A 27,605-nucleotide genomic window follows, 5' to 3' on the forward strand; every position below is an offset into this window, starting at 1 on the left:
TAAGGACTAAGGACACTTTTAATTTTAGGGAACAATCTGTTGAAAGGAAGAGAAAGTGATCAGAGGGGTAAAAGATCTGGAAACCACAAGGAAACTGGGAAACAGGATGTGAAAACACACATATTCCCAGGGGACCCGTGAGAGCTACTCCTAAGTGTATAGACAACTGCCCTTTGGATAAGGAATTAGACACGTTCCCACCGTCCAGGTGGCTCCAGAAGAGAGGTGCTAGGGCCATCCGCCGAGGTCATAGGGACTAGGACGTGGACCCTACGAAGACAGTCCTGCAGTTCTCGCTGTGCCCAAGCCAGGAGAGCTGCCTGTGAGGTAGTGAGCTCTCCGTCACAGCACAGCTGCAAGGCCCATCAGACGTGGGCACGAAAAGCCACTGAGGCTGTCAGACTCTCCCTGCTCACAAATGCAGTTCAGCTTGTAGTTTATTCCCTTACACGTGATCTAAGGAGGAGGGCAGTGTGGGGTAGTGGTTAGAAGTTCAATGTCAGGTTTGAATCCCAGCTCGGCCACTCACTCGCCACATGACCACAGTGACCCTGAGTGAGTTCACTAACCCCCTGGACCGCAGCCTGCCCGCCCACCAAGTGGGGGTGGTTGAGCACCTCCCCATGGGGCTGCCAAGAGGATCATGAGGGCTGAGGCTCAGGAGGTGCTCAGAACAGAGGATGCAGGAGTAAGACAAGGTTAGTGATTGGTTCTGATTCCTCTGCAGTCTTTCTGATCACTCTGAGGTTGCCTGGTGACCACCTCTGGGCACAGCATGTGGTCCACCCAAGCAGACAGGGCGGGATCATAAGAATATGGTGAGGGGGACCTAGGGTTTGAGGATTACTGCAAACAAAGGGACTAGCACAGTGAGGAGCCCAGGGCAGCAGCCAGAGACCCTTCGCCTCATCCTCACACGATTTCTAAAGCCAGCAGGCGCTGGCACAGACCCCCAGTCAGTCTTCCAATGAAAACTGCCACCTGTCTGTGTGTCAGCACAGGTCTGAGACCTGAATTGGTGTCTAGGCAGCAGCCTCCACTGGGGCCGGCCCTGGCTTCTCAGGTTCCTCTCCCAGATCCGCAATCCGGATGGCACTGTCCTTCTTGGAAAGCCAGAAGGCTGGGTAGACGGGCTCCGAAAACTTACACTGGAACCTGTGCAGCAGCGTCAGGGTCTCAGGCTCGACGCCGTAGAAGGAGAGGCCCCCACCGGGGAAGTCCACATAGACCCCGAGCCTCCGGCAAGCGTTGGCGCTGAGCAGGGTCTCCGCATCGCTGTGCCATGCCCTGAACCCCTTCCCGTCCCAGTGGAGGCTCCAGGAGAAGTCGTTCCCAGAGATACAGCTGTTGCGCTCTTCGCCCTTGCGGTCAATGCCCTGGCACGTCAGGCCCACATAGACGCCTGCTCCCGAGAGCTCCACCTCGAAGTAGTACCTGTGCAGGTACAGGCTCTGCTGGGCCAGCACCTGCCGCCAGTGTGAGAACCTGCTGGGCAGGTCGGGGTATGGGTGCTCCCAGGGCGCCGTGTTGGTGACCTTGCGGTTGTCGTCCTGCAGCCGGAGGTACCTGTGTGCCGTGTCGGGGTCGAAGACAATGTCACAGGCATCTGGAGGGGGACACAGAAGATCAGGGGCTGACAGCTGACTCACACCTAGCCAGCCTCCAAGGGATGAGAAGACATCCATCCCTCTGTTCCCTTTCTACCCAAGTTCCGTTCCCTCCCAGAGAAGAGGTGGGTGAAAACCAGGAAACAGAATACAAGCGGGACTCTGTGACTTACAGTAATTGTAGACTTGGTCTCTGCCCCTGGCTCCCAGCACAGAGTTCCCTGTAATTTCCTGAGTGGTAACAGCACTAGCACCATCTTTTGTTCTAATGTTTGGTCTTTGACTGGCTTCCCAGGCAGTTCAGAGGTAAAGAACCTGCCTGCCAATGCAGGAGATTCAAGAGACTAAGTTTTGATCTCTGGGTCAGGAAGATCCCCTGGAGCAGAAAACGGCAACCTACTCCAGCATTCTTGCCTAGAAAGAATCTGCCTCCAATGCAGGAGACACAGGTTCAATCTCTGGGTCAGGAAGATCCCCTTGGAAGAGGAAATGGCAACCCACTTCAGTATTCTTTCCTGGAAAATCCCATGCTGAGACCAGTTCCTGACACAGAGCTCCTGAAACCCTTGTAATTTCCTGGGTTAAACAAATGTCTTTTTTTTTCTTAAGAGGTAGAGTTTGGGGGGTTTCGTTTTGCGTTTATTTATTTGGCTACACCAGATCTCAGTTTTGGCATGTGGGATCTAGTTCCCTGACCAGGGATTAAACCTGGGCCCAGTGCCTTGGAGCTCAGAGTCTTAGCCACTGGATCATCAGGGAAGTCCCAGGGTCTTCTGTTCTAACAAGGTGACTCTGTGTGTGGAGATGGGGGGGTGGAGCTGGCTGGTCACCAGATGGACCAAGTCATGACCAACTTCTGCTTGGATCTTGCAGCCCTAATTCCTCTTCTCTTGGGAAGAGAGATGGGCTGGAAGTGGTTCATCACGCTTGTGGGATAAAGCCCCCATAAAATCCCAGTAGTATGGGGTTCTGAGCACTTCTAGGCTGACAAACATCCATACCAGGCAATTGATCCCACCTCCATGGGGACCCTCCCAGCCCTCGTTCTGAGCATCTCTCCCTTCCTCTGGCTGCTCATCTGTGTCCTTCATCACATCCTTTGATGAACTGGAGAACATAAGTGTCTCCCTGAATTCTGTGAGCTGTTCTAGCAAATGCTCAAATCCAAGGAGGGTCCTAGGAGCCTCGGATTGTAGCCAAGTCTGACAGAAGTTGTGGATCCTCTGGGGGCCCCATAATTGTGACTGGCATCTGAAGCGGGGTCCGTCTGGTGGGCTCTGACACCATCTCCAGGCAGATAGCATCAGGACAGAGTTAAATCCTGGGATGCCCAGCCATGTCTGGGGGAATTGCTAGGTGGGGGTGGGGGGAGGGGGCCTCACTCCCATACACGTGGTAAGTGGTCCCAGATACCTTTTAACAAGTCACCCCTACTTCCTTCCTTCCTTATTGAAGCTCAAACTGCTTGCCATTTACTGTATTATTTGTTGAACTGAATCAAGAAATAAAATTTACTGATGGGCTCATGTTTTCATTCATTTGACAAACACGTCCTGAAATTCAGGTGCTTTTCTATGCAGCGTTGGCAAGGGTCATACACCCACATCTGATTCACTCATTTGTTAAAATATTTGATCACTATTTAGCAAGGGAAGTCTCAAGCAGTCCCCCCACATGTACACAGATATTCTCTTCCTGGCCCCAGAGGACACCTCCACACATCCAAATGCTCAAGTCACACTCCAGGTTATTTTGACATTTCTCTTGGCCCCATCCTCCCTCATTTTGCCCCTCAACTCACACTGGAAGCCCCAAGTCCCACCTAGAGACCCCGTTCACCCCCATCCAAGCCACCCCTGAATCTCCCCCAATGCGTGCAGCAGCTCCACGTCAGTTGGCTTCTTGTATCAACTACGTGTGCTCATGCTAAGTCACTTCAGTCATGTCCTACTCTTTGCAACCCCCACGGACTGTAGCCCACCAGACTCCTCTGTCCATGGCATTTTTCAGGCAAGAATACTGGAGTGGGTTGCCATCCCCTTCTCCAGGGGATCTTCCTGACCCAAGGATCAAATTTGCGTCTCTTATGTCTCCTGCATTGGCAGGAGGATTATTTTCCATCACTCCAGCTGGGAAGCCCCTATATTAACTGTATTGTCTGTTTATAAAACATAGATATGCTGCTGTCAGGAAGCATGAAAGATAAATAAAGGAAACTGGAAACCAAGAGGTCCTGGGGCAGACGAGGAGCTGTGGTAAGAATAGTGTCATCAAACTCGAGGCTCCACATCAAGACCAGAGCAAACAGGGTTCAGGAGTTGGCTAGCCAGAGCTCACCCCCAGAAAGCAAGCAGAAGTGGGGTTGAACAGTGAGTTCCAAAGAGATTAAAGTCAGAAAAATGAGCCTTGATTACCCAGACATGTCCTTCCTCTCTTGGGAGATGAGACCTCCCTGTCTTGTTAACTATGAGCAAGTATTGATTGGAAATAAGTGTTTCTAAAAATGCCGACAGACCAGGACACTTCCATGTCAGGGCAGGACAATGGGCTAGGTAATTCCAGCCAAGTCAGACTTAAAAGGGAGCCACCTGGAAATCAGCCAGGATCTTCAAAGGGGCCAAGGTTGTGAAGGACACAGAAGGACTAAAGGACTGGACACAGACTGAAGGAAGCTAAGGAGACCACAAAACATTTGTGACTCTGGACTGGACTTCCAACCAGAAAAAGGACACCGGGAGCAACCCTGGTGAAATCTGAATAGATTCCAGCCGGCAATACTCACTTCCTGATTTGGATCAATGGACCATAGTTATATAAAGTGCTCACATTTGGAAAAGCTAGGTGAAAGGTGTATCAGAATTCTTGGTCCTCTTTTGTGCAATGTTTTTTTTAACTCTGAAATGGTTTCAAAATTAAAAGTTCTAATTTTTTTTGAAATTCAACTTATTTAAAATTTAAATGTACCATTTGGGGATAGACCTGAAGTTGCAAGAACCTGAAACCTGCTGAAAGATGGTATCCTTGCTTCTGAAGCATCACATGCACATCCACACCCGGGGAAAGCAGGGCGGCTCACGACTTACACTGGAGGAGCTGCTGCCTGCTGCAGGGCTCGGGTTCTGAGGTCCGATGTCTGTGCTCAATGACAGCACACACCTGAGTTCTGATGTCGTACTCCTCTAGAAAATCAAGAGTTGTAAATGCTCACCTGTCCAGGTGGGCAAGGGAATCTAAGGAACAGGAACCCCCCACTTCTGTTGCTCTTCCCTGGGCCTCCTGGGGAAAGTAGGGACTAGACACCAGTCATGCTTCCGAGAATCCTGCTCAATGGACCACATCGAAGTAAAATCCACTGAGGAAAGATCCCAGCCTGACCTGGGTTTCACTTGAAAGCATAGGCATCAGTGACCTCGGAAGTTAGTCTGCACTTGAGTGGAGATGCAGGCCAAGTGCATACCGAGACTATGTTTTCTGAAATCAATTGTAAGTTAACATCATCAAGGTAGGTGTCCACCAGCCGCACGGTCCAACCAGAGGACGGCTCTGAAAATGGGACATTCTCTCCGCCCCTGTTCTGTTCTCCCTTCCTGACTCCCAACTCCCCTGCCAACCCCTCCAGAGATGTCACAAGCCCTGGCGTCTCACCGTCCTTGGAGAACTCCTGGAGCTTCTCTTTGTAGCTCTGGAGCAGCTGGATCAGGAGGGCAGTGGAGTCCATGATGACCTTGTGGATGCCTGATAGCTTGTCCTTGAGCCCTATGTAGACGCTGGGGAAGGCGCCGTCCTCCGTGTTCTTGAACTTGCAGTACTCCTGGAGGAAAAGAAACACAGCGGAACTTGCCCTGGCTTCTGTGCTTCCTTTCTACTCAATACAGCACCTTCTGCATCTGTGACACGGGCTGATGGGGCATGTACTTCACAAAATGTAATGGGTCCAGCTCAGCGCCTGACCACATAGAAGGCATCTTCCACGACCTGGTCTGGCCTCCCGCTCTGGGCAGCCCTCCCTCCTACACCTGTTCTCTGCTGCTCTCTGCCTCATTTATCAACAGGGTGGTTGCCCTGCCACAACCACTGCGGACCTAGCAGAGTGAGGGTCTCTCTGGCTCCAGCGTCGCAGTGACCCATACCTCCAGGAACAGCACGGGACTGCCAATGGCAGCGATCCTGTCCAGCTCCTGCCTGGCCTTCTCCATCTCTGCACTCCTGTACTCCAGGTGGGTCTTGATGCCATTGGCCTGGCCCAGGGCAGCTTGCTCCTTCTCCTCCAGGAAGAGCATCACGTCGGCCTGGGCCTTCGTCAAGGCAGCACGGAGCTCCCCGAACTGCTCCTCCACCCCGGCCTTCACCTCCGACACTGACACCTAGTGGCGAGAGCGGGGAGGGAGCATCAGTGAAAAACCCATTAATGATTAGTGAAGCATCAGTCTATCACAGCTCAACACACAGGAACGTCAACCCATGCATGCGTGCTCAGTCATGTTCAACTCTGTGACCCCACAGACGGCAGTCCGCCAGGCTCCTCTGTCCATGGAGTTTCCTAGGCAAGAATACGGGAGTGAGTTGCCATTTCCTCCTCCAGGGGATCTTCCCCACCCAGGGATCAAACTTGCGTCTTCTGAGTCTCCCGCATTAGCAGGTTAATTTTTAACCACTAGCGCCACCTGAGAATCCCAATATAAACCCAAGAAACCCTCAAATTAGGGAACAATTTCCTATTATAAAAGAAAGCCTTTATTCTCATTTGAATCCTGGGTTCCATGAAACAAGAAGGACCCCCCGGGCTGAGTTCTTATTTACTCTTCATTAACTTTGTCTCTCATCCATTGGACGAGACTGTGCACTGTCTGCTGAGCCCAGCTCTGACAGTCAGGTTCCTCTTCAAGTCTGTGACATCAGTCTTCCTGCCTGGACAATGGACCTACTCAGCATACTTGATAGTCATATTTCTTGCAGTAAATTAATAATTTGGCTTCTTTGTACAAATCAGTAGCATGAATTCGCTTTCTCAGCACTCCATTACGTCCAGCTAAACTACCCACCAAGGAAATTAAACTGTCCAGCAAGGAGATCAAACCAGTCAATCCTAAAGGAAATCAACCCTGAATATTCATTGTAAGGACTGATATTGAAGTTGAAACTCCAATACTTTGGCTACCTGATGTGAAGAGCCAAATCATTGGAAAAGACCCTGAGGCTGGGAAAGATTGAGGGCAGGAGGAGAAGGGGACAACAAAGGGTAAGATGGTTGGATGGCATCACCGACTCAATGGACATGAGTTTGAGCAAACTTCAGGAGATAGTGAAGGACAGGGAAGCCTGGTGTGCTGCAATCCGTGGGTTGCATAGAGTCGAACATGACTTAGTGACTGAACAACAACAAACTGCCCACTGGATCCACTGGAGCTGAAAGCACATCCTCTGGTGTCTGAGCCGAGCACAAAACGTTTAGGGCATGTGAAGGCAGCCACAGCACCTGAGCATTGCAGGACAAGCCTACCTGTGCAGAATGGAATGCCACGGCCAAAAACATATACAACTAACTCCACGTGATGGACAGTAGGGATTTGCCTGATGGCACCTGTGTATGTGGGAGTCTGTCCTTCCATATCTTTTGTAAATGCCTTAGTCAAGGTCATATTTACACCTTCAATCCACGTTGTTTTCAACAGTTTCCTCTTATCTTTGGTAGTTCTCAGGTACTGGTGCTGACAGGTGAGTGGGTGGATGGATGGATGGATGGTTGAGGGAGGGATGGATGGATGGGTAGATGAATGGATGGAGAGGTAGAATCATTCTTCATATGCAAAGATGCTGCTGCTCCTAACTGCCAATGTGTTCACGTTTTGCATTCTTCTCTGAGTTGTGGTTATTGGCTTGGCACTAGCGAGAAGCTTTTGTGAAACTGTTTGGGTCCACTTAGAGTTTATTATGGAAAGTGGTCAGAAACCAGAGAGACCAAAACTAAGTAGCCTGGCATACCATTATGGTACTTCCCAGATGGCCCAGTGGTAAAGAACCCACCTACCAATGCAGGAGATGCAAGAGACTTGAGTACAATCCCTGGGTCCAGAAGATCCCCTGAAGGAGGGCATGGAGAGCCACTCCAGGATTCTTGCCTGGGAAGTGCCATGGACAGAGGAACCTGGTGAGCTAAGTCCACAGGGTCACAAAGAGTCAGACTGAGCACACACACACCATTGGCCTTATCAAGTTGCTGTTGTTACTGTTTAGTCACTAAGTCATGTCCGACTCTTTGCAACCCCATGGACTGTGGCACGCCAGGCTCCTATGTCCATGGAATTTCCCAGGCATGAATCCTGGAGTGGGTTGCCATTTCCTTCTCCAGGGGATCTTCCTGACCGAGGATTCAAACCCGAAGTACCATCCACAAATCCAGCCACTCTCACCTCTCTTTTCTGTCTGCCAGGACTTAGAACAGGTGAGAATCGCATGCGGAACACCCTCTCATGGTGGAAGAAGCCAAGATGATGCATAATTTCTGGAGCTCTAGCTAACCACCCTCCTCGATTCCCACATATACCATTTGCTCCTGGTCAAAAAAGCATATGCAAATATAAAAATAAGCCAGAGCTATCACAGGACTGGAGGAGGGCATGGCAACTCACTCCCGTATTCTTGCCTGGAGAATCCCATGGACAGAGGAGCCTGGTGGGCTAAAGTTCATAGGGTCGCAAAGTCGGACATAACTGAAGCGACTTAGCATGCACACATATCACAGGACTAGTTTGTTTCTATTCTCTATTGTTAAAAGTGAATCACATGGCAGTTTTCAAACTTGAACTAATTTCACGGCAAATCCCAGCAACAAGGTGACGCCACCCTACAGTGTAGCCAACCTGATCTGTACCCACAGTTTCCATCAGATGATAAGATATAAGGGGCCTGTAGACATGGAGGCTGGGCCTGCGGACGTGGAGGCCGGGCCTGCGGACGTGGAGGCCGGGCCTGCAGCCGAGTCCCACAGTTCCGGGTGGGCCTGACTGAACCAGCAGCAGCAGCCAGCCAGGTGTGTCAAAGCCCGGCAGGTGACCCTGGCCAGACTTACCAGGACAGATTTATGGTTTGCCTGGAGCCTGGAGATGGCATTTTCATTCAACTTGAGTTTCCGCTCCAGGTCTAACTGGGTTCTCCGAAGCTCAGCCTAAGAAGAGGAAAGGTCAGCAGCATTAGGGAGGAAGGTGCCCAGGGCACCCAGAAGGTCCCCAGAAGCAACGGTGCCACCTGCCCTTCTTCCACAGAAAGGAAAGTTTGCCTTGGAAGCCGCTCTCAGGAGCAGGCTGGGCGCCCTCCGTGGAGGCAGAGACGGTCCACTGTGCGCCAGCATTACCAGCTGAATCTCCTCCTGTCATTGAGACCATGCCCACAGCAGGTAAACACACTGTCTCCATAGCACAGGAGAGAAAACAGAGCCACGAGGGTCACGCAGGTGTCAGTGGAATTGACAGGGCCATCTGGCCCTAGAACAGGCTGACAGGGAGCACAGGGGCTTGGAGCTGGCGGTGGAGGGGACCCCAGGGTTTCTACTTAGCAGCCAAGACTTTGGGACAAAGTTGACTTAATGCTTCCACACTGCATTTCTTCACTGTGAGGTGGGGAGAGCTAGTGTTCAATTCACAGGGTTCCTGTGAGGACAGGAGGCAGCGGGAAGTCTGCACAGCAGCTGGCACCTTGCGGGTGCTCCATCGGTGGCAGTGGCGTCATTGACTTGGTCATTTTACTGGTGCCTCCTTGGCTGCTTTCCATCACAGAATCTTCTCTCCTGGACGCAGGCAGGGCAACCCCTCCCAACCGAGGTGAGTGCCCACATGAGAACTCTGGGTTTGCCTGCTTTGACCCCCACCCCCCGCCCAGCCTCACTCCACCTCCCTAAGCACTCTCTGCCCAGAACCTGATAAGACAGGAAACCAGAGCCTTTGTGAACTTCAAAGGCCCCCGTCACTTTCTGCCTCCACAAGGGTGTGAGACAGTGGCAACAGAAAGGACGGCTTTCGCTGCTTTCACAGACGCGTGTGTCAGCACTGAGTTCTGAGTCACTTGCCCTAACAGGTCTCGGACTGGTGGGGAGCACCTGACGCATCTCCCCTTCCTCCCACAAAAGTCTGTGGTAATCCCAGGCCCCAGGGACAGAAGCCCAGGCGGGCAGGGGACCCGCCTCACTCTGCCAAAAACCAGGAACTTCTGATCAGGCTTCAGAGTCGTGACTCAGAGCTGATGGGAGTCCACTGACTTCCCACACCTGAAACCTGACGTCCTGGAGTGGGGGAAGCAGGGGAGAAGGAGGGGATCTGGCCTATTTGGGGGAGATTGTAGAATCCTGGTCTATCAGAAAGGCTTACCCAGTGACCCGCTCCAGGCTGGGCGGGGGGAAGGACATGAGATGCTTGTTTAAAAGGTGGTGGGAGACACAACAGACCACACACTAGCAACAGCACAGACACGAGAACATGTTAAAGGGGTCAGCCCCAGCTGACCCAGGGACCCAGGAGACCCCCAGAGTATATAGGGAGGGGTTTCTCCCCACTGTCTGCAGACTGCCATTAAAGGAGAAAAGGACTCCAAAGTGCCTCATGGGGACCTCTGAGTCACCCCACCAGCGGGCATTCCCGCTTACCCATGACAGGCGGGACCACTCGGGCAACCAGCACCTCCAGTTATTCCTGTTCCTAGAAAATGACGGGGTGCCTCAGACCCCGGCTCCAGGATTTCCCAAGACTTCAGCCTCACACACATTGCAGGCCAGGGCAGGCTCTGCACCAAAGCAGAACAGGGGTGCCAGTGAGTGTAAATGCCCCACATCCAGGGGCACAGAGAGCCCTGCCTGCCCTGGCAGGGAGAGGACAGATGCTGTGCAAAGGGCACCGTGTCTGTGACCCAACACCTGCCACTGGCACGCTCCAAGGCCCTCGTCAGACCCTCTAGCATCTCCTCTGGCACCTCAAGAAAATGTTAACAGACTGTTTCTTGCCTCTTCCTCCAGGGCACAGGTGGCACCTGGCTGGGTGGCCAGGATCAGGTTAGAGATGCAAACTGGAACAGCAGAGGGAGTGAGGAGAGAGAAAGAAAGACGTTCTACATGGTGTCAGGCCCTCTGTGTGTCCCCCTGGGAACACGAGAGTCCCGCCTGGGCCCTGACTTCACTCCTCGGGAGGCTGGTCGGAGCCCACTACATGTCAGTCCAGTTACATAAGGCAGCCTCCCTGCTCTCGAAGGCAGTAGAATGTTTAAGAAAAAACAAATTAGATAATACTGAGTCCAACACACTCTTCAGAAGTTCTAGAAGAAATTCTTCTGAACAGCCTCAAGCCATCCACCTTCTGGCAGCAGAAGGCCATGAACAATGCTGGTTAACTGCTCCCCTGAGAACTGGGGACACTTGTGGCTCTCAGAACCTGGCTCTTGCTTCACCTTGAGACTGTGTCCACATCCCTACCCTGTCCTTAGCTTTCTGGAACCTGTGCTGAGGTTGGATGCAGCCACGAATGGACCTAAAGATCTAAGATGGGGTCCAGCCCAGGCCTTCCCCCCTCCCAAGACCCCCACCCCTCACCTGCTAGGGGCTCCCTCCTCAGAACACACGGCTGAGCTTTTGTGCTGTCCCAGCCCTTGGACATCCGGGGAGCCAGGGGCCTGCCTTGGCTTCCTGATTACAGCCCACACTCCCTGGGAGGGTGCAGCACACTGAGCCCACAAAAAGCTCTCGATAATGTTTGATAAACACAGCGAGGAACAGAATAGAACAGAAAAGCAGTCACAGAAGTGGTACAGACTTCACAACATGCACACACGCACACAGGCATGCAAGCATGCAACCTCACTTCCTGGCAGTGAGCCTGAGTTCTGAGAAGGTAAGAGGAGTTAAGACCAGCTTCTCTTGAAAGCTTAGGGAGAGGGATAGACTGGGAGTTTGGGATTCAGTTCAGCTCAGTCACTCAGTCGTGTCCAAGTCTTTGCCATCCCATGCACTGCAGCTCGCCAGGCTTCCCTGTCCCTCACTATCTTCTGGGGTTTGCTTGAATTTATGTCAATTATATATAGGATGGATAAATAACAAAATCCTACTGTATAGCACAGGGAACCATATTCAATATCCTGAGACAAACCCTAATGGAAAAGAATATTTTAAAAATAATATATATGTGTTAAAACTGAGTCACTCCATTGCTGCACAATGGAGATTGGCACAGCATTGTAAATCAGCTATACTTCAATTAAAAAAAAAAAAAAATTTTAAGTTAAGGGGCCCTGGGAAGTTGGCCCCAGGAAGGGGAAGAGGTGAGTCCCCACAGGAAAAGGCTGGGCCCTAGGAGCCCAGCAGCACAGAAGAAATAGTCAGAGAACACCTGGAATTCCCAAATTCAGAGTTTTTGCCCACAGGCATAGCTGGAGAGCATAGGAGCCACGGAAGAGGCTCAGTCGGAGAACTGAGAAGCCAGTTGCTCTGCAGACCCTGTAGCTGACCAGGGTCCTGGCTGCGCTTTGTCCCTGTGGCTGACCCTCAGTTTCCTCTGCATGATAGGCTTGCCTGAGCAGGCAGCTCTAAACACCATCCAAAGTGACCTTCAGCAAGCAGCTCCAGCAAGTTCAGGCTGGCTGAAGGAAAGATGGAACTTCTGGAGCCTTACTTAGGTCTGTTAAGGCTTTCCAAATAATCCTGGTGGAGGTTGCATCCTCAAGGAACTGTGTCTTCTGAGCCGGTCTCCTGGCAAGAAATCTTTCAGCTCCTGAGCAGTGAGGACCACTGAGAGAGAGAGCACTTATTGGGCACGCTCACTCTGAATTGAAAGCAAGGACACAGGGCAGAAAAGCAGAAAACTCAGACAAGCAGACCCGCAAACAGAGGCGGTGAACAGGCCAGAGCCTAGATCTGGGGCCCGGGGCTACCGCACTGCTCCTATCATCGCCACTGCTTTCAGCACCAAAAACTGTCCTGGGTGTCTTTGAGTTACCTGACACAGCTCCCTCCTGGGATGTCCGAATTTGGGGTTCTGCATATGTACTATATAAGCAGTCCCCAAATTTATTAGCACCAGGAACTGGTTTCGTGGAAGAAAAGTCCTCCATGGATAGGGGGATGGTTTTCTGGATGATTCAAGCACATTACTTATTTCTATTATTTATTGTGTACTTTATTTCTATTAATGGTAAAGAATCTGCCTGCAATGAGGGAGACCCAGGTCCAATCTCTGGGTTGGGAAGATCCCCTGGAGAAGGGAATGGCCACCTACTGCAGTATTCTTGCCTAGAGAATCCCACGGACAGAGGAGCCTGGAGGGCTACATTCCATGGGGTCACAGAGTGCACACAACTGAGCGACTAATACTTATTTCTATTATTACATCAGCTCCACCTCAGATTGTCAGGTTAGATCCTGGAGGTTGGGGATCCCTGCACTAAACAACTCTCCTTGCTCAGAATGACAACTACTCAATGTCTCTGTAACATACCAGCTTACACTACATTTAAAATTCATATTGTATCTATGTTGCTACAGGCACAGAATTAACGAAAGGAACAAGAAGGAAGAGTATATGATGGTGTTTACCTCTGAAGAGGAGCTTTCCAGGTGGCCCAAAGGTAAAGAATTTGCCTGCAGTGCAAAAGATGCAAGTTCAATCCCTGGGGATCGATGTTATTCCCATGTAGAGTTATTCCCCTGGGTCGGGAAGCTCCCCTGGAGAAGGAAATGGCAACCCACTCCAGTATTCTTGCCTGAAAAAATCCCATGGACAGAGAAGCCTGGCAGGGCTACAGTCCGTGGGGTTGCAAAGAGTCGGACACGACTTAGTGACTGAGCATATATACTTCTGAAGAAGGAGATGGGTGGATCCAGGATGGGAGGGAGACCTTTTCTGGTAAAATCTATTGCAGTATTTGGTGATTGTTCCTCTGTGTGTATGTACATGCATTCCTTTTCCAGCTAAACAAGACAGAATTCAGATATTCTGAACAAGGGAAATGCACTCTGCCTTCAACTCTTTACTACATGTATGGCAGGTTTTTGGTGCATTTAAAAAAAATAATAAGGTTATAATATTGTGACCTTGGAGTTCTTCCTTATGTCCTTCAGTGGGTGGCCTTCCAGAAGCTCCCATCCCTCACTCCATGACTTAGCCATCTGTATGAGCTTGGACAAATGTGGTGGGAATGAAGAGTCACCGCCTCGTAGTTATCCTAGGACCGAATGGGGAAATCCCAGGGAAGCATGTTGCAGGTGGCAACGCTCCAAGACCAGTTTTCTCAATTACCTGGAGCTCTGTCTGAGCTGTCTGTTGATTCAGAGCCTCCTTGTGGCTATGAACATGAAGAGTGGGTGGAAATGGCCAGCTCCCCTGACCGGATGTTTCCTGGCACTAGAGATGCTGGGAACAGTCGACAAGTGGATTCTAGAGCTGGAAATGGTGACTCACTGACATCTGGGATACAGAACTTTCCGAACTATTCCTACTAACACCAGATAAAATCCACACTTAAGGGAGGACGTGGAAGAGGGACCCTGCTAGGAACCTGCCCCTCCCAGGAAGCTCCTTCTCAGCTGTCTCGGAGCCCTGAGCCAAGGCGCTGTACTAAGCGCCAACAAGGGAGCTGCTCAGCATCTGAACACAAGAAATGTGGCACAGGACTTCCGTGGTGGTCCAGTGGTTCAGAATCTACTTTTCAATACAGGGGACAAGGGTTCGATCCCTGATCAAGGAACCAAGATCCTACATGCAACTAAGCTGGCATGCTTCAACAAAGGTCCAACGCAGCTAAATAAATAAACATTTTTTAAAAAAGAAACAAAGAAAGAAATGTGGGACAAAGTTCAACTGCACGCCCACCCCCACCCCCCCAGAACCAAAGTGCTCAAAGGAAGTACAAGTCAGGGAAACAAAGCATTTAAGTCCATTCCCAAGAACTCTCTAGGCTCTCAGCTTTAGGGCAGAGAAAAGCCAATTGTTCCAGAAACAGTTTCCCTATCTGATGGGAATAAAATTACAGGCTGTGAGCACAGAGTTTCTGTCTCTCCCGATGCCTCTATCTGATGACAAGGTTTATTTTCCCTAAGGGAAGTGGTCCTTGACATTGTCTAGGAGGGACGTTCCCAGTTCTATGTTAGCTCAGCCCATCTCAAGGTCTTGAATTTCATAGCTGGCACCTCCAGAGGGGCCCCGTCTCCCGATATCTCATTTGGGGTAAAGGGAAGAAGAGAAATTAGGCGGAAATTCTGGCTCTTTTCTCTAGAATTTCTGCCAAGGTTTACATTTCATTCATTGCTACTCAGACATGACCAGAGGGGACACCACTGTCCTCAGTCGTACACCTTGTATCCCCCACCCCCAGACACAGATCAGCACTGAAAGCTGAGTGAGAAACAGCAGGAAACTAGCAAGACGAGTGACAGATGGACAGGGAGCATTTCAGGGCCAGTGGGGCCAGTGGGGACAGAGTGAGCTACTACAGCATCCAAAGCCAAGTGCGAGAGACATTCAGGCTGGGCGTACCGCCAGGTAGCAAGGCTGAGAGAATGCAGCCCCAGGAGCCTTGGCGGAGGCCTGGTGGCCTCCCCACCTCCCTCTCCCCCAGACCCCAGCACTCACCTCCTTGGCCCTGCGGGCGGCGTCCAGGGAGACCAAGGCGTGGCCCCTGTGCTCGGCCTGGCTGCACTCCTCGCAGATGCACTGCCCGTCGGGGTCGCAGTAGGCGATCAGTGGGCTGCGGTGGGCGGGGCACACCCGCAGGTCCCGGTCCCTGGCGGGCTCCGTTAGCTGGTGGCCGTGCAGCCTGCTGTTCTCCTGGTGCGGCCGCAGGTGCTCCGGGCAGTAGTTCACCATGCAGGTCAGGCAGGACTTGACGGCCCTCACCCTGCTGGCCCCGAGACAGAAGTCACACAGGACCTCCTCCTCCTCCTCCAGGCCCTCTGCCTTGGGAGCTCCCTGCCACTCAGAGCCCTGTCCCCCAGTTTCCCCTGTTTCCCCTGGAGGGCTCCCCGGGGAGCCTGGGTTCTCTTCTTCTGCGGGACTGGCTGAGCCAGAGTCTGGGCTGAGAGCGGCCGGAGGGTGAGCAGGGACCCCGCACAGCGGGCCTGGAGCCATCAGATCCAATTCAGCCATGTAGACAGTCTGCCACTGCGGAGCTGGGCTTCCTCTGCCTCTGGGCCCAGGATCCGGAGCCCCAGTCAGACAGCAGAACCACGCCCAGAGGACTGCAGCTGCGGCAGGACTTTAACTGTTTCCTCCCCCAGAGGCAGCTCGGTCGCTCATTACTCCAATAAGCTGGGAGGATGGCCAACTGTGACGGCCACCAGGAAGCCCGGGTCCTCAGGCCCAATGGCCCAGGCTCCGGCTCCTCCTCCAGCCCAGAACCGAAACAGCTATTCTTCTGTAAATCATTCGTACCCCCACCCCCACCCTATAACCTCAGCCAAGGCAGGTCAGTCTGGAAAGGACCGGAGATTCCTGAGATCTGCAGTCACAGCCAATGTTGCTTTATATAACTTAACAGGTTTGACTTTTTTGTCTTCAACTTTTTCTTTCCTGGGGCCACGCCACATAGCATGTGTTCAGTCGCTAAGTTGTGTCTGACTCTTTGTGACCCCGTGGACTATATCCCACCAGGCTCCTCTGTCCATGGGATTTCCCAGGCAAGAATACTGGAGTGGATTGCCATTTCCTCCTCCAGAGGATCTTCTTGACCCAGGGATTGAACTCACATCTCCTTTGTCTTCAGCATTAGAAGGCAGATTCTTTACTGTAGAACCACCTAGGAAGCCCACCAGATAGCATACAGGATCTTAATTCCCCGACCAGGTATAAAACCCAAGCCCCCTTCAGCAGAAGCACTGGACTGTCAGAGTGAAAGTGAAAGTGAAGTCGATCAGTTGTATCCAATTTTTTGTGACCCCACGGACTGGAGCCTACCATGCTCCTCCATCCATGGAATTTTCCAGGCAAAAATACTGGAGTGGGTTGCCATTTCCTTCTCCAGGGTATTTTCCCAACCCAGGGATCGAACTCGGGTCTCCCGCATTGCAGGCAGACACTTTACCATCTGAGCAACCTGGGAAGCCATCCGGGTAGTCCCTTCTTTTCAATTTTTAAAGGGACCCAAAATGTAAGGACTTAAGCAATAGGGCAGCCCTTCATCCCTTCCCACCTCTTAGAATAGGAGGGACACAGTTGGGAACAAGATCTGTGTCTCTGACCTTTTGCATATAACCTTCTCCATTCCAGGAGAAGGGTCTTCTAGTGGTCATCAGGAGGGTCAGGAAGAACTTGTCTCTTTCCACATAAAACTAAGCAGACAGCCCTCTCGGGCTGCACAACCTTCCCAGAGGCTCCTAGAGATGGCTGGTTCTTTACCCACTTATTAACGTTTTCCTAGATATGGTGAGGGCTTCCCATGTATCTAAGTGGTAAAGAATCTACCTACTAACGCAGGAGACATGGGTTCAATCCTTGGGAAGATCCCCTGGAGAAGGAAATGGCTACCCACTTCAGTATTCTTGCCTGGAGAATCCCATGGACAGAGGAGCCTGGTGGGTTATAGTCCATGGGGTCACAGAGTTGGACAGGACTGAGCGACTAAACAATAAAATGCGGTGATGGGTTTCCTCCAACTACACAGATTGGCTGATTTAAGCAACAGAAACTTATCTTCTCCCAATCCGAGAGGCCAGAAGTTCAAGACCAAGGTCTGAGCAGGGTCAGTCTCTCCTGAGGCTCTCTCCTTGGCATGCAGATGGCCGTCTTCTCCCGTGTGCTCACATGACCTCTCCTCTGTACATACCTGTGTCCAGATCTCCTCCGTTTATAAGGACAGAAGTTAGATTTGGATGAGGAGCACCCTCATGACCTCTCTCCTACCTTAATTCCCTCTTTAAAAAGCCCAGTCTCCAAATTCAGTCACATTCTGAAGGTTAGGACTACAACATATGAATGGAGGGGACACAATTCACCACGTAACAGATGCCAGAGGATAAGACGTGAACATTTAGCTCCTTAGGGGAAAGATGGGGATAGACAGCAGACGAAGCATCTACCAGGTGGACATCACGGAACCAGGATATTCCAAGTCACCTGGCCCCTGTCTGTATCTGTTCTACAGCTCCCCACTGCCCAAGGATTTCTCCAGATACACTCAAGGGATTTGGAAAATTAATGGAACAAAGACAGAATGGGGTGGGGATGATCTGGTTTGCCCCTGAGATTAGCGTTGGGGTAAGTCCAAGTCATGGCACCGCCACCTCCCCCCAGCCATGGCTCTCCACCCATGTGAGTTCTACAGGATCCAGATAAAAGCAAACAAACCAAGAAGTCCTGCCTAGTGTAGGAGGATGGGCAGGCAGTAAAAATCTATGTCAGGCGCAGCCCTGTTTTTTGTCAACATGTAGAGAGCATGCACGTCAAGATGGCCTAGACATGGTCCTTTTCAGCAACATGAAGGTTCTTAAGTTTCCTCAACCTGACTCTCCTCTCCACTGGTGAAGACACCCAAGAAGAGGTTTCCCTGCATTTCATTCCATGGGTTTTTTCCCCAATCATTCTATTTGTTTATTTATTTTTGGCTGTGCTGGGTCTTTGTTGCTGCACAGGCTTTTTTACTTGCAGCGAGTGGGGGCTACTCTCTAGCTGCAATGCGCAGCCTTCTCATTGCAGTGGCTTCTCTTGTTGCAGAGGTTCTAGGGTGCTTGGGCTTCAGTAGTTGTGGTTCCTGGGCTCTAGAGCACATGTTCAGTAGTTGTGACACACGGGCTTAGTCTCCACGTGGCATGTGGGATCTTCCTGGATCAGGGATTGAATCCGAGTCCCCTGAATTGGCAGGTGGATTCCTCACCACTGGACCAGCAGAGAAGCCCCACTTCATGGCTTTAAATCTCCAGGTGGGAGGGAAAGGAGATGACTTCTCCTGGCCCAGACCGTTCCTGGGATTTTAACAAATAGGGTTGCTTTCCTTTCTTTCTCTAGATGACCTGATTCTGGAAACTGAACTGGTCTACTCACATGCCAGGAGCCTCTGATCTTTCTGGGGAGAAGGAGGGGAGGTAACTGCCCGGCCCGACCTGTTCCACAACCTTGGGCACCAATCCGAGGGCACTGAGCCAGCCTCTCCTTCACGAATGGTCACCCTGCCTGCCCCTTCTCTCCTGTTAACAAAGAGGGCAGCCCGCGCACTTGGTGCCCATTGGAGTCCTGAGCCAGCAGACACTCCACAGCAGCATGGAGAACAGGAGACCTGACATTCCTATGCCAGCCTGACCTGGGAAGATCATTTGTCCTCTCTCAGCCTCAGTCTCCTAATCTATGAAGTGGGCAGGCTGGCAAAGCCAAGGCCAGTAAACACATTCCCGGTTTGGCTCTAGGGGCAACTGTACTGCTGTACCTGAGATCTGCCCGACCTTGTGGGAAAAAGCCCTGTGGTCTAGTCAGGACGTCTGGCCTGGGCTCGGGCCTGGAAAATGCTGACCGTCTGGAGGCCCCTGGCCCTCTAAGGACCACAGAATTCATCTCAACTTCTAAGTCCCCCTCACTGCCGGGCCTGATGCAGCTTCTTCCAGACAACATTGCTACCTGAGCTCCAACCTGACCTCCCAGGGCTGTAGGGCATCCCATCATGCCCCAGGCCTGCTGGTGCAATGCTCCACCACCTCAAGATTGGGGCTAATGCCCCACGTGTCTCCTAAGCCCAAATTCCCTACTGACCCAGGGTGCCACATTCACCCCCTCTCTCCCCTGTGCCCCAGGTGCCCCAATATTCTCAGTCACAGTTCCCCACTTCCCTGCCTTAACTGAAGCTCATACATGCTAAGCCTCTCAGTCATGTCCAACTCTCTGTGACCCTGTGGACTATAGCCCTCCAGACTCCTCTGCCCATGGGATTCTCCAAGCAACAATACTGGAGTGGATCGCCATTCCCTCCTCTAGGGGATCTTCCCGACCCAGGGATCGAACCAGCGTCTCTCATATCTCCTGCATCGGCAGGCGGGTTCTTTACCAAGCTCAGCTTTTCCCAAAAGTGCTGTTTCTCCCGCTGCCCCCCTCCCCTTCCCAAGAGCCCTGCTGAGGTGGAAGTCCCCTATCACAACGTCCAGACCACCCTCCAATCCTGTCATCACACCTGCTCCTTTGATGTCAGATGGAACCCCACATATTTTTCTGGGCTCCAAAATCACTGCAGATGGTGATTGCGGCCATGAAATTGAAAGAAACGCTTACTCCTTGGAAGGAAAGTTATGACCAACCTAGATAGCATATTAAAAAGCAGAGACATTACTTTGTCAACAAAGGTCCATCTAGTCAAGGCTACGGTTTTTCCAGTGGTCATGTGTGGATGTGAGAGTTGAACTATAAAGAAAAATGAGTGCTGAAGAATTGATGCTTTTGAACTGTGGTGTTGGAAAAGACTCTTGAGAGTTCTTGGACTGCAAGGAGATCCAACCAGTCCATCCTAAAGGAGATCAATCCTGGGTGTTCATTGGAAGGACTGATGTTGAAGCTGAAATTCCAATACTTTGGCCACCTGATGTAAAGAGCTGACTCATTTGAAAAGACCCTGATGCTGGGAAAGATTGAGGGCAGGAGGAAAAGGGGACGACAGAGGATGAGATGGTTGGATGGCATCACCGACTCAATGGACACGGGTTCGGGTGGACTCCAGGAGTTGGTGATGGACAGGGAGGCCTGGCGTGCTGCGGTTCATGGAGTCGCAAAGAGTCGGACACGACTGAGCAACTGAACTGGACTGAACTGGAGCCCCACATCTCCACCCTCTCCTGTCCTCCACGCCAGCCTCTGACCGTTCAGCCTCACATAATACTAATGTTTTTCTTCTTCACAAAACAAACATAATTTCCTTCTTCCCTGAATCACATCTGCCATGGGGGGCCTCAGGGCCAAGCTGCAGCTTGGTTTTCCTTTCTGAAACTGAGGGAGGTTTCCTGCCCAGAATTTGAGCCCCAGTGGTAGGAAATGAGTCGGCAGGTAGGTAATGGTTAATCTTTCATGGGTGACTCTGTGATGAATAACCCCACAACCTGACACTCTCCCTCAGGGCCACATGAACAGCAGCACCAACACACCCCTTCCCGGTTTCTGGGTTTAAGGTCATCCTCCTGAGGGAAGAGCTCAAGAGGAGCTTTCTCCACCCGAAGACTCTTGTCTGGCAGTTTCAGGATAAGGAAGCCTCTCAGCCTTTTCCCTAAGGAAACAGCTTCAAAACTCTCACTGAGGACTTCCCGGGTGGTCTAGGGGTTAAGAACCTGCCTGCCAGTACAGAGGACGTGGGTTCAATCCCTGGTTTGAGGAGATCCCGAATGCTTCGGGCAGACTAAGCCCATATACCACAACTACTGAAGCCCGTGTGCCCGAGAGCCTGTGCGCTGCAACAAGAGAAAGCACCACAGTGAGATGGCCGTACACCAAAACTAGAGAGTAGCCGCCATCACCACAACTAGGGAAAGCCTGTGCACAGCAACAAAGACCCAGTGCAGCCAAAAAAAAAAAAAGTAAATAAATACATCTTTTTAAAAAAATCTCACTGAATATCTCTCATATGCGTCTGCTGAGCTGTGATTTATAAACCTAGCTAACACTTGTCTGTCAAAAATTAGAAAGGGGACTTCCCTGGTAGTCCAGTGACTAAGACTCCACACTCCGAATGCAGGGGCCCCAGGTTCAATCCCTGGTCAAGGAACTAGATTCCACATGCCACTCTAAGAGTTCACCTGTCCCAACTAAAGATTCCACTGCAGCAAAGATAGGAAATCCTGTGTACCACAACTAAGACCTGGCACAGCTCAATAAATAAATATTTTTCAAAAAGAAATTAAGAAAAAGCAGGCATCAGACTGAGATAAATAAGAATAACATAATAAACAATTATACATCTGAATTTGACCCATCTCTAGGGACAATACTTAATGGAGGCTGTGTCCTTTCCCCTTTTCTGGAACTGGCAGTCTTATCTTTAATAAGTGGGGTAGAGTTATCTGGAAGAGTTACACCAGTCCTCCAAATTCACTTTGCAGCTTTTCTGGTGAAATCCCAGGGTCTGAGAACCACAGAGGTGGAAGCTGCACCATCACTCCTCCGGACACCAGCGCAGACTTCTCCTGCCACTTGGGGATGTGGGTCCAGTGAACTTTCCAGCCTATGGTCACCATCAGCAAACTGGTCCCCAGCCCTGCCTTTCTCTCAAGATGAAAAGACGGCCTCTTGGATCATTCTGGTGATTTGCAAACTAAGAGAACAAACCGCAGAAGAATATAGACTCACAGGGTCTGTGCTCTAAGTCTCAGAGCCTGACGGCTGTGGCTACCGCAGCCCCTCCCCAGCCTCACCCCTACCCCCTGGTCCCTTTGTGAGGGACTGACTGGTCCACTTGGGAGGGAGGGGCGGTCCTGGCGTGCTGCACACGCTTGCTCTTCACAAAGACGGGGGACACACATGTTGGTTCAGGAAACAAGACTGTGAACCCAACAGGGTGCTCTGCCTTGCTCATGAGCACCTACCACAGAGCCTACAAAACTCATGCTGATGGACAGAGAAAACGGGCCGAAATCAGCTTTCACTGTGCCTGGAGTGACAGACCTCCTCCAGCTTAAGGAAGCACATGGGTCACCTCCTGCCTCACCCACAGAGGGTCTGGCCCTGGGCTGTTTCCGGGTCACTCTTGTTTGCCCATGAGGTGTGGTCACGGCGCACCCCTTGATCAGCAATCCTCAAGCCACCCAGGCTCTCAGGGCCATAATTAGCTGCTGGACCTGCCAATAACTCCCATGGGAGCTTTCAATGCCCTGGAAACAGGGAGCCCAGGATCCAGGCCACACGCTCCAATCATTCCTCATACATTCCAAACCCAAGAGCACGACGCTTCATGTGGCAGGTGGCTACCACATCCCTTAAACTGTGCCCTGTCCAACCTACATAACTCTAAGAACCATGTGAGAAAACCCAAAGTAACTACACAAACTAAATGCTAGTTCCCTCTACAGCTTAGGCATAAAACAGCCAAACAACCTATTCTGACCAAATGAGTAAATCTTTTAAAATATAGAACAAATGCTCTTTCCCACCCTGGGGATGGAAGATGGGTTCCAACTGAGGCTCACCCCAGAGGTCCCAGGACAGCTGCGGCTTTGGCCAGTTTCCTGGACCTGGGACAGCTGCACAGCCCCCAGTCAGAACAGGCTGGGACACCACACATTCCAAGGAGCCCTGTTCACTTTCCTAAAGGTATTTCAGGCCAAGAAGTCTTTCTGGGACTTCCCTCGTGGTACAGTGGATGGCAGTCCACCTGCCAATGCAGGGGACACAGGTTCCACCCCTGGTCCAGTAGGATTTCCATATGCCGCAGAGCAACTAAGCCCATATGCCACAACTACTGAAGCCCTCGCACTCCAGGGCCTGCAAGCCACAACTACTGAACTGTGTGCTGCTCCTACTGAAACCCACACACCCTAAGGCGCATGCTCTGCAACAAGAGAAGCCACCACAATGAGAAGCGCTCACACCGCAAGGAAGAGTAGGCCCTCTTCGCCGCAACTAGAGAAAGCTCGCGCAGAGCAACAAAGACCCAGAGCAGTCAAAAATAAAATTTAGAAAGTTTTTAAAAACAGAAGTCTATCTGTTTACCTCACCTGAACAGTCTGAAAGAATGTAGAGCAAGGGCCTGTTCCAGGAAGGGAGCTGTCACCAGAGATAACTACAGTGAGAACTAGGTGTGGGACAGGGAGGAATCCAGCCGAGTCTGTTTGTTAGAATTCCACTCAGCATCCCATTGACTCCACTGGCCCAGCAAACACTTGTTTACCAAACATTCACTTTTCCATCTTCTTGTAAACTGACTTCCTCCCCTCTGAAATCCCAAACCACTACCTACAACATCCTCTTTTTGTCTTTAACTTAAAAGTGTTGGTCACTCATGTGTCTGACTCTTACCGTGAGATTTTCCAGGCAAGGATACTGGAGTGGGTTACCATGCCCTTCTCGAGAGAGTCTTCCTGATCCAGGGATCAAACCCAGGTCTCCTGCATTGCAGGCAGAATCTTTACCATCTAAACCACCAGAGTTGAAGATGGTATTTAGAGTGAGGGTTTCGACCATTTTGGTAAGTTACTCAGTTTTCCTGGGTGTCTCCCAAGTACAGGTATTGTTATTAAACTTTTACTGATCTCCTCCTGTTAATTTGTCTCGTTTAACTCTCAGACAAGCCAGAAGAACCCAGATCAGTTCAATTCAGTCGCTCAGTCATGTCTGACTCTTTTTGACCCCATGGATTGCAGCATGCCAGGCTTCGCTGTCCACCACCAACTCCCAGAGTTTACTCTAACTCATTCATGTCCATTGAGTCGGTGATGCCATCCAATCTCACCCTCTGTCATCCCCTTCTCCTCCTGCCTTCAATCTTTTCCAGCATCAGGGTCTTTTCAAATGAGTCAGTTCTTCGCATCAGGTGGCCAAGGTATTGGAGTTTCAGCTTCAGCATCAGTCCTTCCAATGAATATTCAGGACTGATTTCCTTTAGGATGGACTGGTTAGATCTCCTTGAAGTCCAAGGGACTTTAAGAGTCTTCTCCAACAACACATCAATTCTTTGGCACTCAGCCTTCTTTATAGTCCAACTCTCACATGACTACTGGAAAAACCACTGCTTTGACTAGATGGACCTTTGCTGGCAAAGTAATGTTTCTGCTTTTTAATATGCTGTTTTGGTTGGTCCTTTTCTTCCAAGGAGCAAGCATCTTTTAATTTCAGTCACTATCTGCAGTGATTTTGGAGCCCAAAAAAATAAAGTCTCTCACTGTTTCCATTGTTTTCCCATCTATTTGCCATGAAGTGATGGGACCCAATGCCATGATCTTAGTTTTCTGAATGATGAGTTTTAAACCAACTTTTTCACTCTCCTCTTTCACTTCCATCAAGAGGCTCTTTAGTTCTTTGCTTTCTGCCATAAGGGTGGTGTCATCTGCATATATGAGGTTATTGATATTTCTCCTTGACAAACTTGGTTCCAGTCTGTGCTTCATCCACTCCAGCATTTCTCATGATGTACTCAGCATATAAGTTAAATAAGCAAGGTGACAATATACAGCCTTTCCCAATTTGGAACCAGTCAGTTGTTCTACATCCAGTTCTAACCGTTGCTTCTTGACCTACATATAGAGTTATCAGGAGGCAGGTCAGGTGGTCTGGTATTCCCGTCTCTTTCAGAATTTTCCACAGTTTGTTGTGATCCACACAGTCAAAAGTTTTGGCATAGTCAATAAAGCAGAAATAGATGTTTTCCTGGAACTCTCTTGCTTTTTCAATGATCCAATGGATGTTGGCAATTGGATCTCTGGTTCCTCTGCCTTTTCTAAATCCAGCTTGAACTAGAAGCTCACAGTTCACATACTGTTAAAGCCTGGCTTGGAGAATTTTGAGCATTACTTTGCTATTGTCTGAGATGAGTGCAGTTGTGTGGTAGTTTGAGCATTCTTTGACATTGCCTTTCTTTGGGATTGGAATAAAAACAGACCTTTTCCAGTCCTGTGACCACTACTGAGTTTTCCAAACTTGCTGGCATATTGAGTGCAGCACTTTCCCAGCATCATCTTTTAGGATTTGAAATAGCTCAACTGGAATTTCATCACCTCCACTAGCTTTGTTCATAGTGATGCTTCCAAATGTCTTCCTCTCTGACAATGCTAAGATGGGGACAGTAAATATGAGAGTTGGAGGAGAGCAAAGGTGATAAAAACCATAGATGAATGTAAAACGGGAGCAAAGGCAAAGGTGGGAAAGTTCAGCCTGAAGAAATCCAGACAGACGTCAAGGAGGACCTGCTCTGACTTTTTACCACCCACCCTGGGTGTGTTCAGACTTCTGGGCTCTCTCCCCAGCATGACATCTCAGTCCCGGCATCTCAAAGCTGGACAGACCACATCCTAAGAAAACATGCACCAGGGACACTTCCTAGGTCAGGCAGGAGAGTCTCAGGATGTAGGTTGTTGTTCATTGTTCAGTCGCTAAGTGGTGTCTGATCACGGCAGAATGTGCCTTAGGTCTGCAGCCCCGACCACGAACAGGCAAACAGGGCTTCCACTGACCCTGAGGGTATGTGCTCCCCTCCTGTTCTGGCTTCCTGTGTGTGCCTTCTGGATCAGTGTCAGGTTTGAAACTTGATCCTCCCTGGGACCCATCCTGACACCCATAGAATCTATCTTTTTGTTCCCTTCAACTGAGCATAGGGGCTTCTGAAGTTTCGTCTTTGAAATACAGTGTGGCTTCCTCTCAGGGACCAGGGAAAGGGTGTGTTCATTCTGCTCCCATAAACTAGAAACCCATGTGGACCCACAGGGCCAGGAACATCAGACCAGGCCCAGGCACAGAACACATGCCCTCCAGGGTTGCACGAGAGTGGTGGGGATTAGTGATGTGAGCCGTGGAGACTTTAGTTCCGCAACCACTGTTCATTCCAAAAAGTGAATGCATATGTTCCATAGAAAGTATAAAAAAGATCATAGGAGCTGGGTAGGACTGAAGGTCATCCACCCAACAAGGCTTGTTTGCTTCTGCCAAGCTGTTCTATTTGCTTTTCTAACTCATTCAAAACCAGTTACTCATTATTTAAAGGCATGAGGAAGGATCACAATATATTTTCTTAAAGGTTATATAAAATGTATTGTACACTAGAAGACTATGTCAAAAGCATAGCTTTAGTATATGTGGGCCACTGCAGGAAACACAGGTTCCATCCCTGGGTCACGAAGATGCCCTGGAGGAGGAAATGGCAACCCACTCCAGTGTTCTTGCCTAGAAAATCCCATGGACAGAGGAGACTGTGGGCTACTGTCCCGGAGTTGCAAAGAGTCAGACACGACTGAATGACTGAGCAAGCACACCACATCGACATGTAGAAAGCAGGAATGAAGTTATTCCAGGTACTTCATCCAGATGCATGAAGTTTTTCCAGGTAGTTGTGCTTTCTACCTGGAATGTGCTTTCCCAAATTACCCAACTTTTAAAATAACAACTCATACCATACATTATCATAAAATAGTATTAATAACTTTAAAAAATAAACCTTTTTGTCGACACGTCCCCTGTGGCAGCTCAGGGGTCATCTTCCAAGGACAGATGTCCAAGACTCAGGAATCAGAAGACAAGTCTGCACTCAACTCAGCCACTGGTTCATTAACCACGTTTGCATGTCATTTGTCATCCAATCCTTTAGTTTCTTCACCTGAAAAACAAGAGTAGGACTTGCTTTGTCTAACTCTCAGGGTTATTGTAAGATTCTAAATTTTAAATCAAGATAGCGTAACAGGTAACACAACATTGTAAATCAACTACATTTCAATAAAATAAAATTTAATAAGAAACAAGATAATGTAGTAGAAAACTGGATAATGATTAGACAACCTTCAAAGGACATTCCCCCTCTTTCTCCTGACTGCCCTGTCTCATGGCCACTACTTTCCCTTCTGCTCTTCTTGCTCCTCTCCCTCTCCCTGGCTGTAAAGACAAGAAATTCTTTGAAGTTTAAGCCAAGATCACTTTCTCTCCCAGCTGATGCTCTGCCCTCAATGAGTACATCCCTTCCTTAACCTTCAGTTACCAAGTGGACAAGTTGACGTCTCCAGCTCAGACCTTCGGGTCTGTATCTCCAACTACATTCTAAATATAAAAACTTGGGACGTCCCTGGTGGTCCAGTGGTTACAACTTACACTCCATTGCAATGGCCACAGGTTCAATCCCTGATCAGGGAACTAAGACCCTGAATGCTGCACACTGAGGCCAAAAAAAAAAAAAAATCACTCTAAAACCAGCACAAGATTAGATATAACAGACTCCAAAATTAGACCCTGGGATGCATGCATTTCATTACAATGGAAAGGAAGGAATTAAGTAATAAAGATTGTTAGTTCAACTGGCTAGCTGTTTGACAAAATATTAAGATTTATCTCTAACTCACCCCTTACTCTAAAAGGTCTTGTAGGTCTTCATAGAACCGTT

General features: G+C 50.1%; 1 protein-coding gene across 2 annotated transcripts; it reads right to left on the minus strand.

Moving 5' to 3' along the window:
• On the minus strand, positions 1 to 27,605 carry TRIM16 (tripartite motif containing 16). Of its 2 annotated transcripts, XM_027518041.1 has the most exons (8): positions 27,565 to 27,605; positions 26,673 to 26,831; positions 15,209 to 15,476; positions 8,677 to 8,772; positions 5,738 to 5,971; positions 5,253 to 5,418; positions 4,691 to 4,786; positions 1 to 1,606 (listed from the first exon to the last, which is right to left on the minus strand). In XM_027518041.1, the coding sequence occupies exons 3-8, from the start codon at positions 15,440 to 15,442 to the stop codon at positions 1,023 to 1,025; spliced, it is 1,410 nt and encodes a 469-aa protein (XP_027373842.1). In that variant the 5' UTR covers positions 15,443 to 15,476; positions 26,673 to 26,831; positions 27,565 to 27,605; the 3' UTR covers positions 1 to 1,022. The 2 variants fall into 2 exon arrangements, with proteins under 2 accessions (XP_027373842.1, XP_027373841.1); XM_027518040.1 differs by lacking the exons at positions 26,673 to 26,831; positions 27,565 to 27,605 and having other exon boundaries at positions 15,209 to 15,983.

The sequence above is a fragment of the Bos indicus x Bos taurus genome, chromosome 19 (assembly GCF_003369695.1).
Source record: "Bos indicus x Bos taurus breed Angus x Brahman F1 hybrid chromosome 19, Bos_hybrid_MaternalHap_v2.0, whole genome shotgun sequence".
NCBI classification, from domain to species: Eukaryota; Metazoa; Chordata; class Mammalia; order Artiodactyla; family Bovidae; genus Bos; species Bos indicus x Bos taurus.

Coding starts and splice junctions, on each gene's coding strand:
- TRIM16 (XM_027518040.1), bottom strand. CDS start 15,721: ATGGCTGAATTGGATCTGATGGCTCCAGGCCCGCTGTGCGGGGTCCCT. Junction 5,972..8,676: donor CAAACCATAAATCTGTCCTG/GTAAGTCTGGCC, acceptor TCTCGCCACTAG/GTGTCAGTGTCGGAGGTGAA. Junction 4,787..5,252: donor CCAGGAGTTCTCCAAGGACG/GTGAGACGCCAG, acceptor TTGATTTTCTAG/AGGAGTACGACATCAGAACT.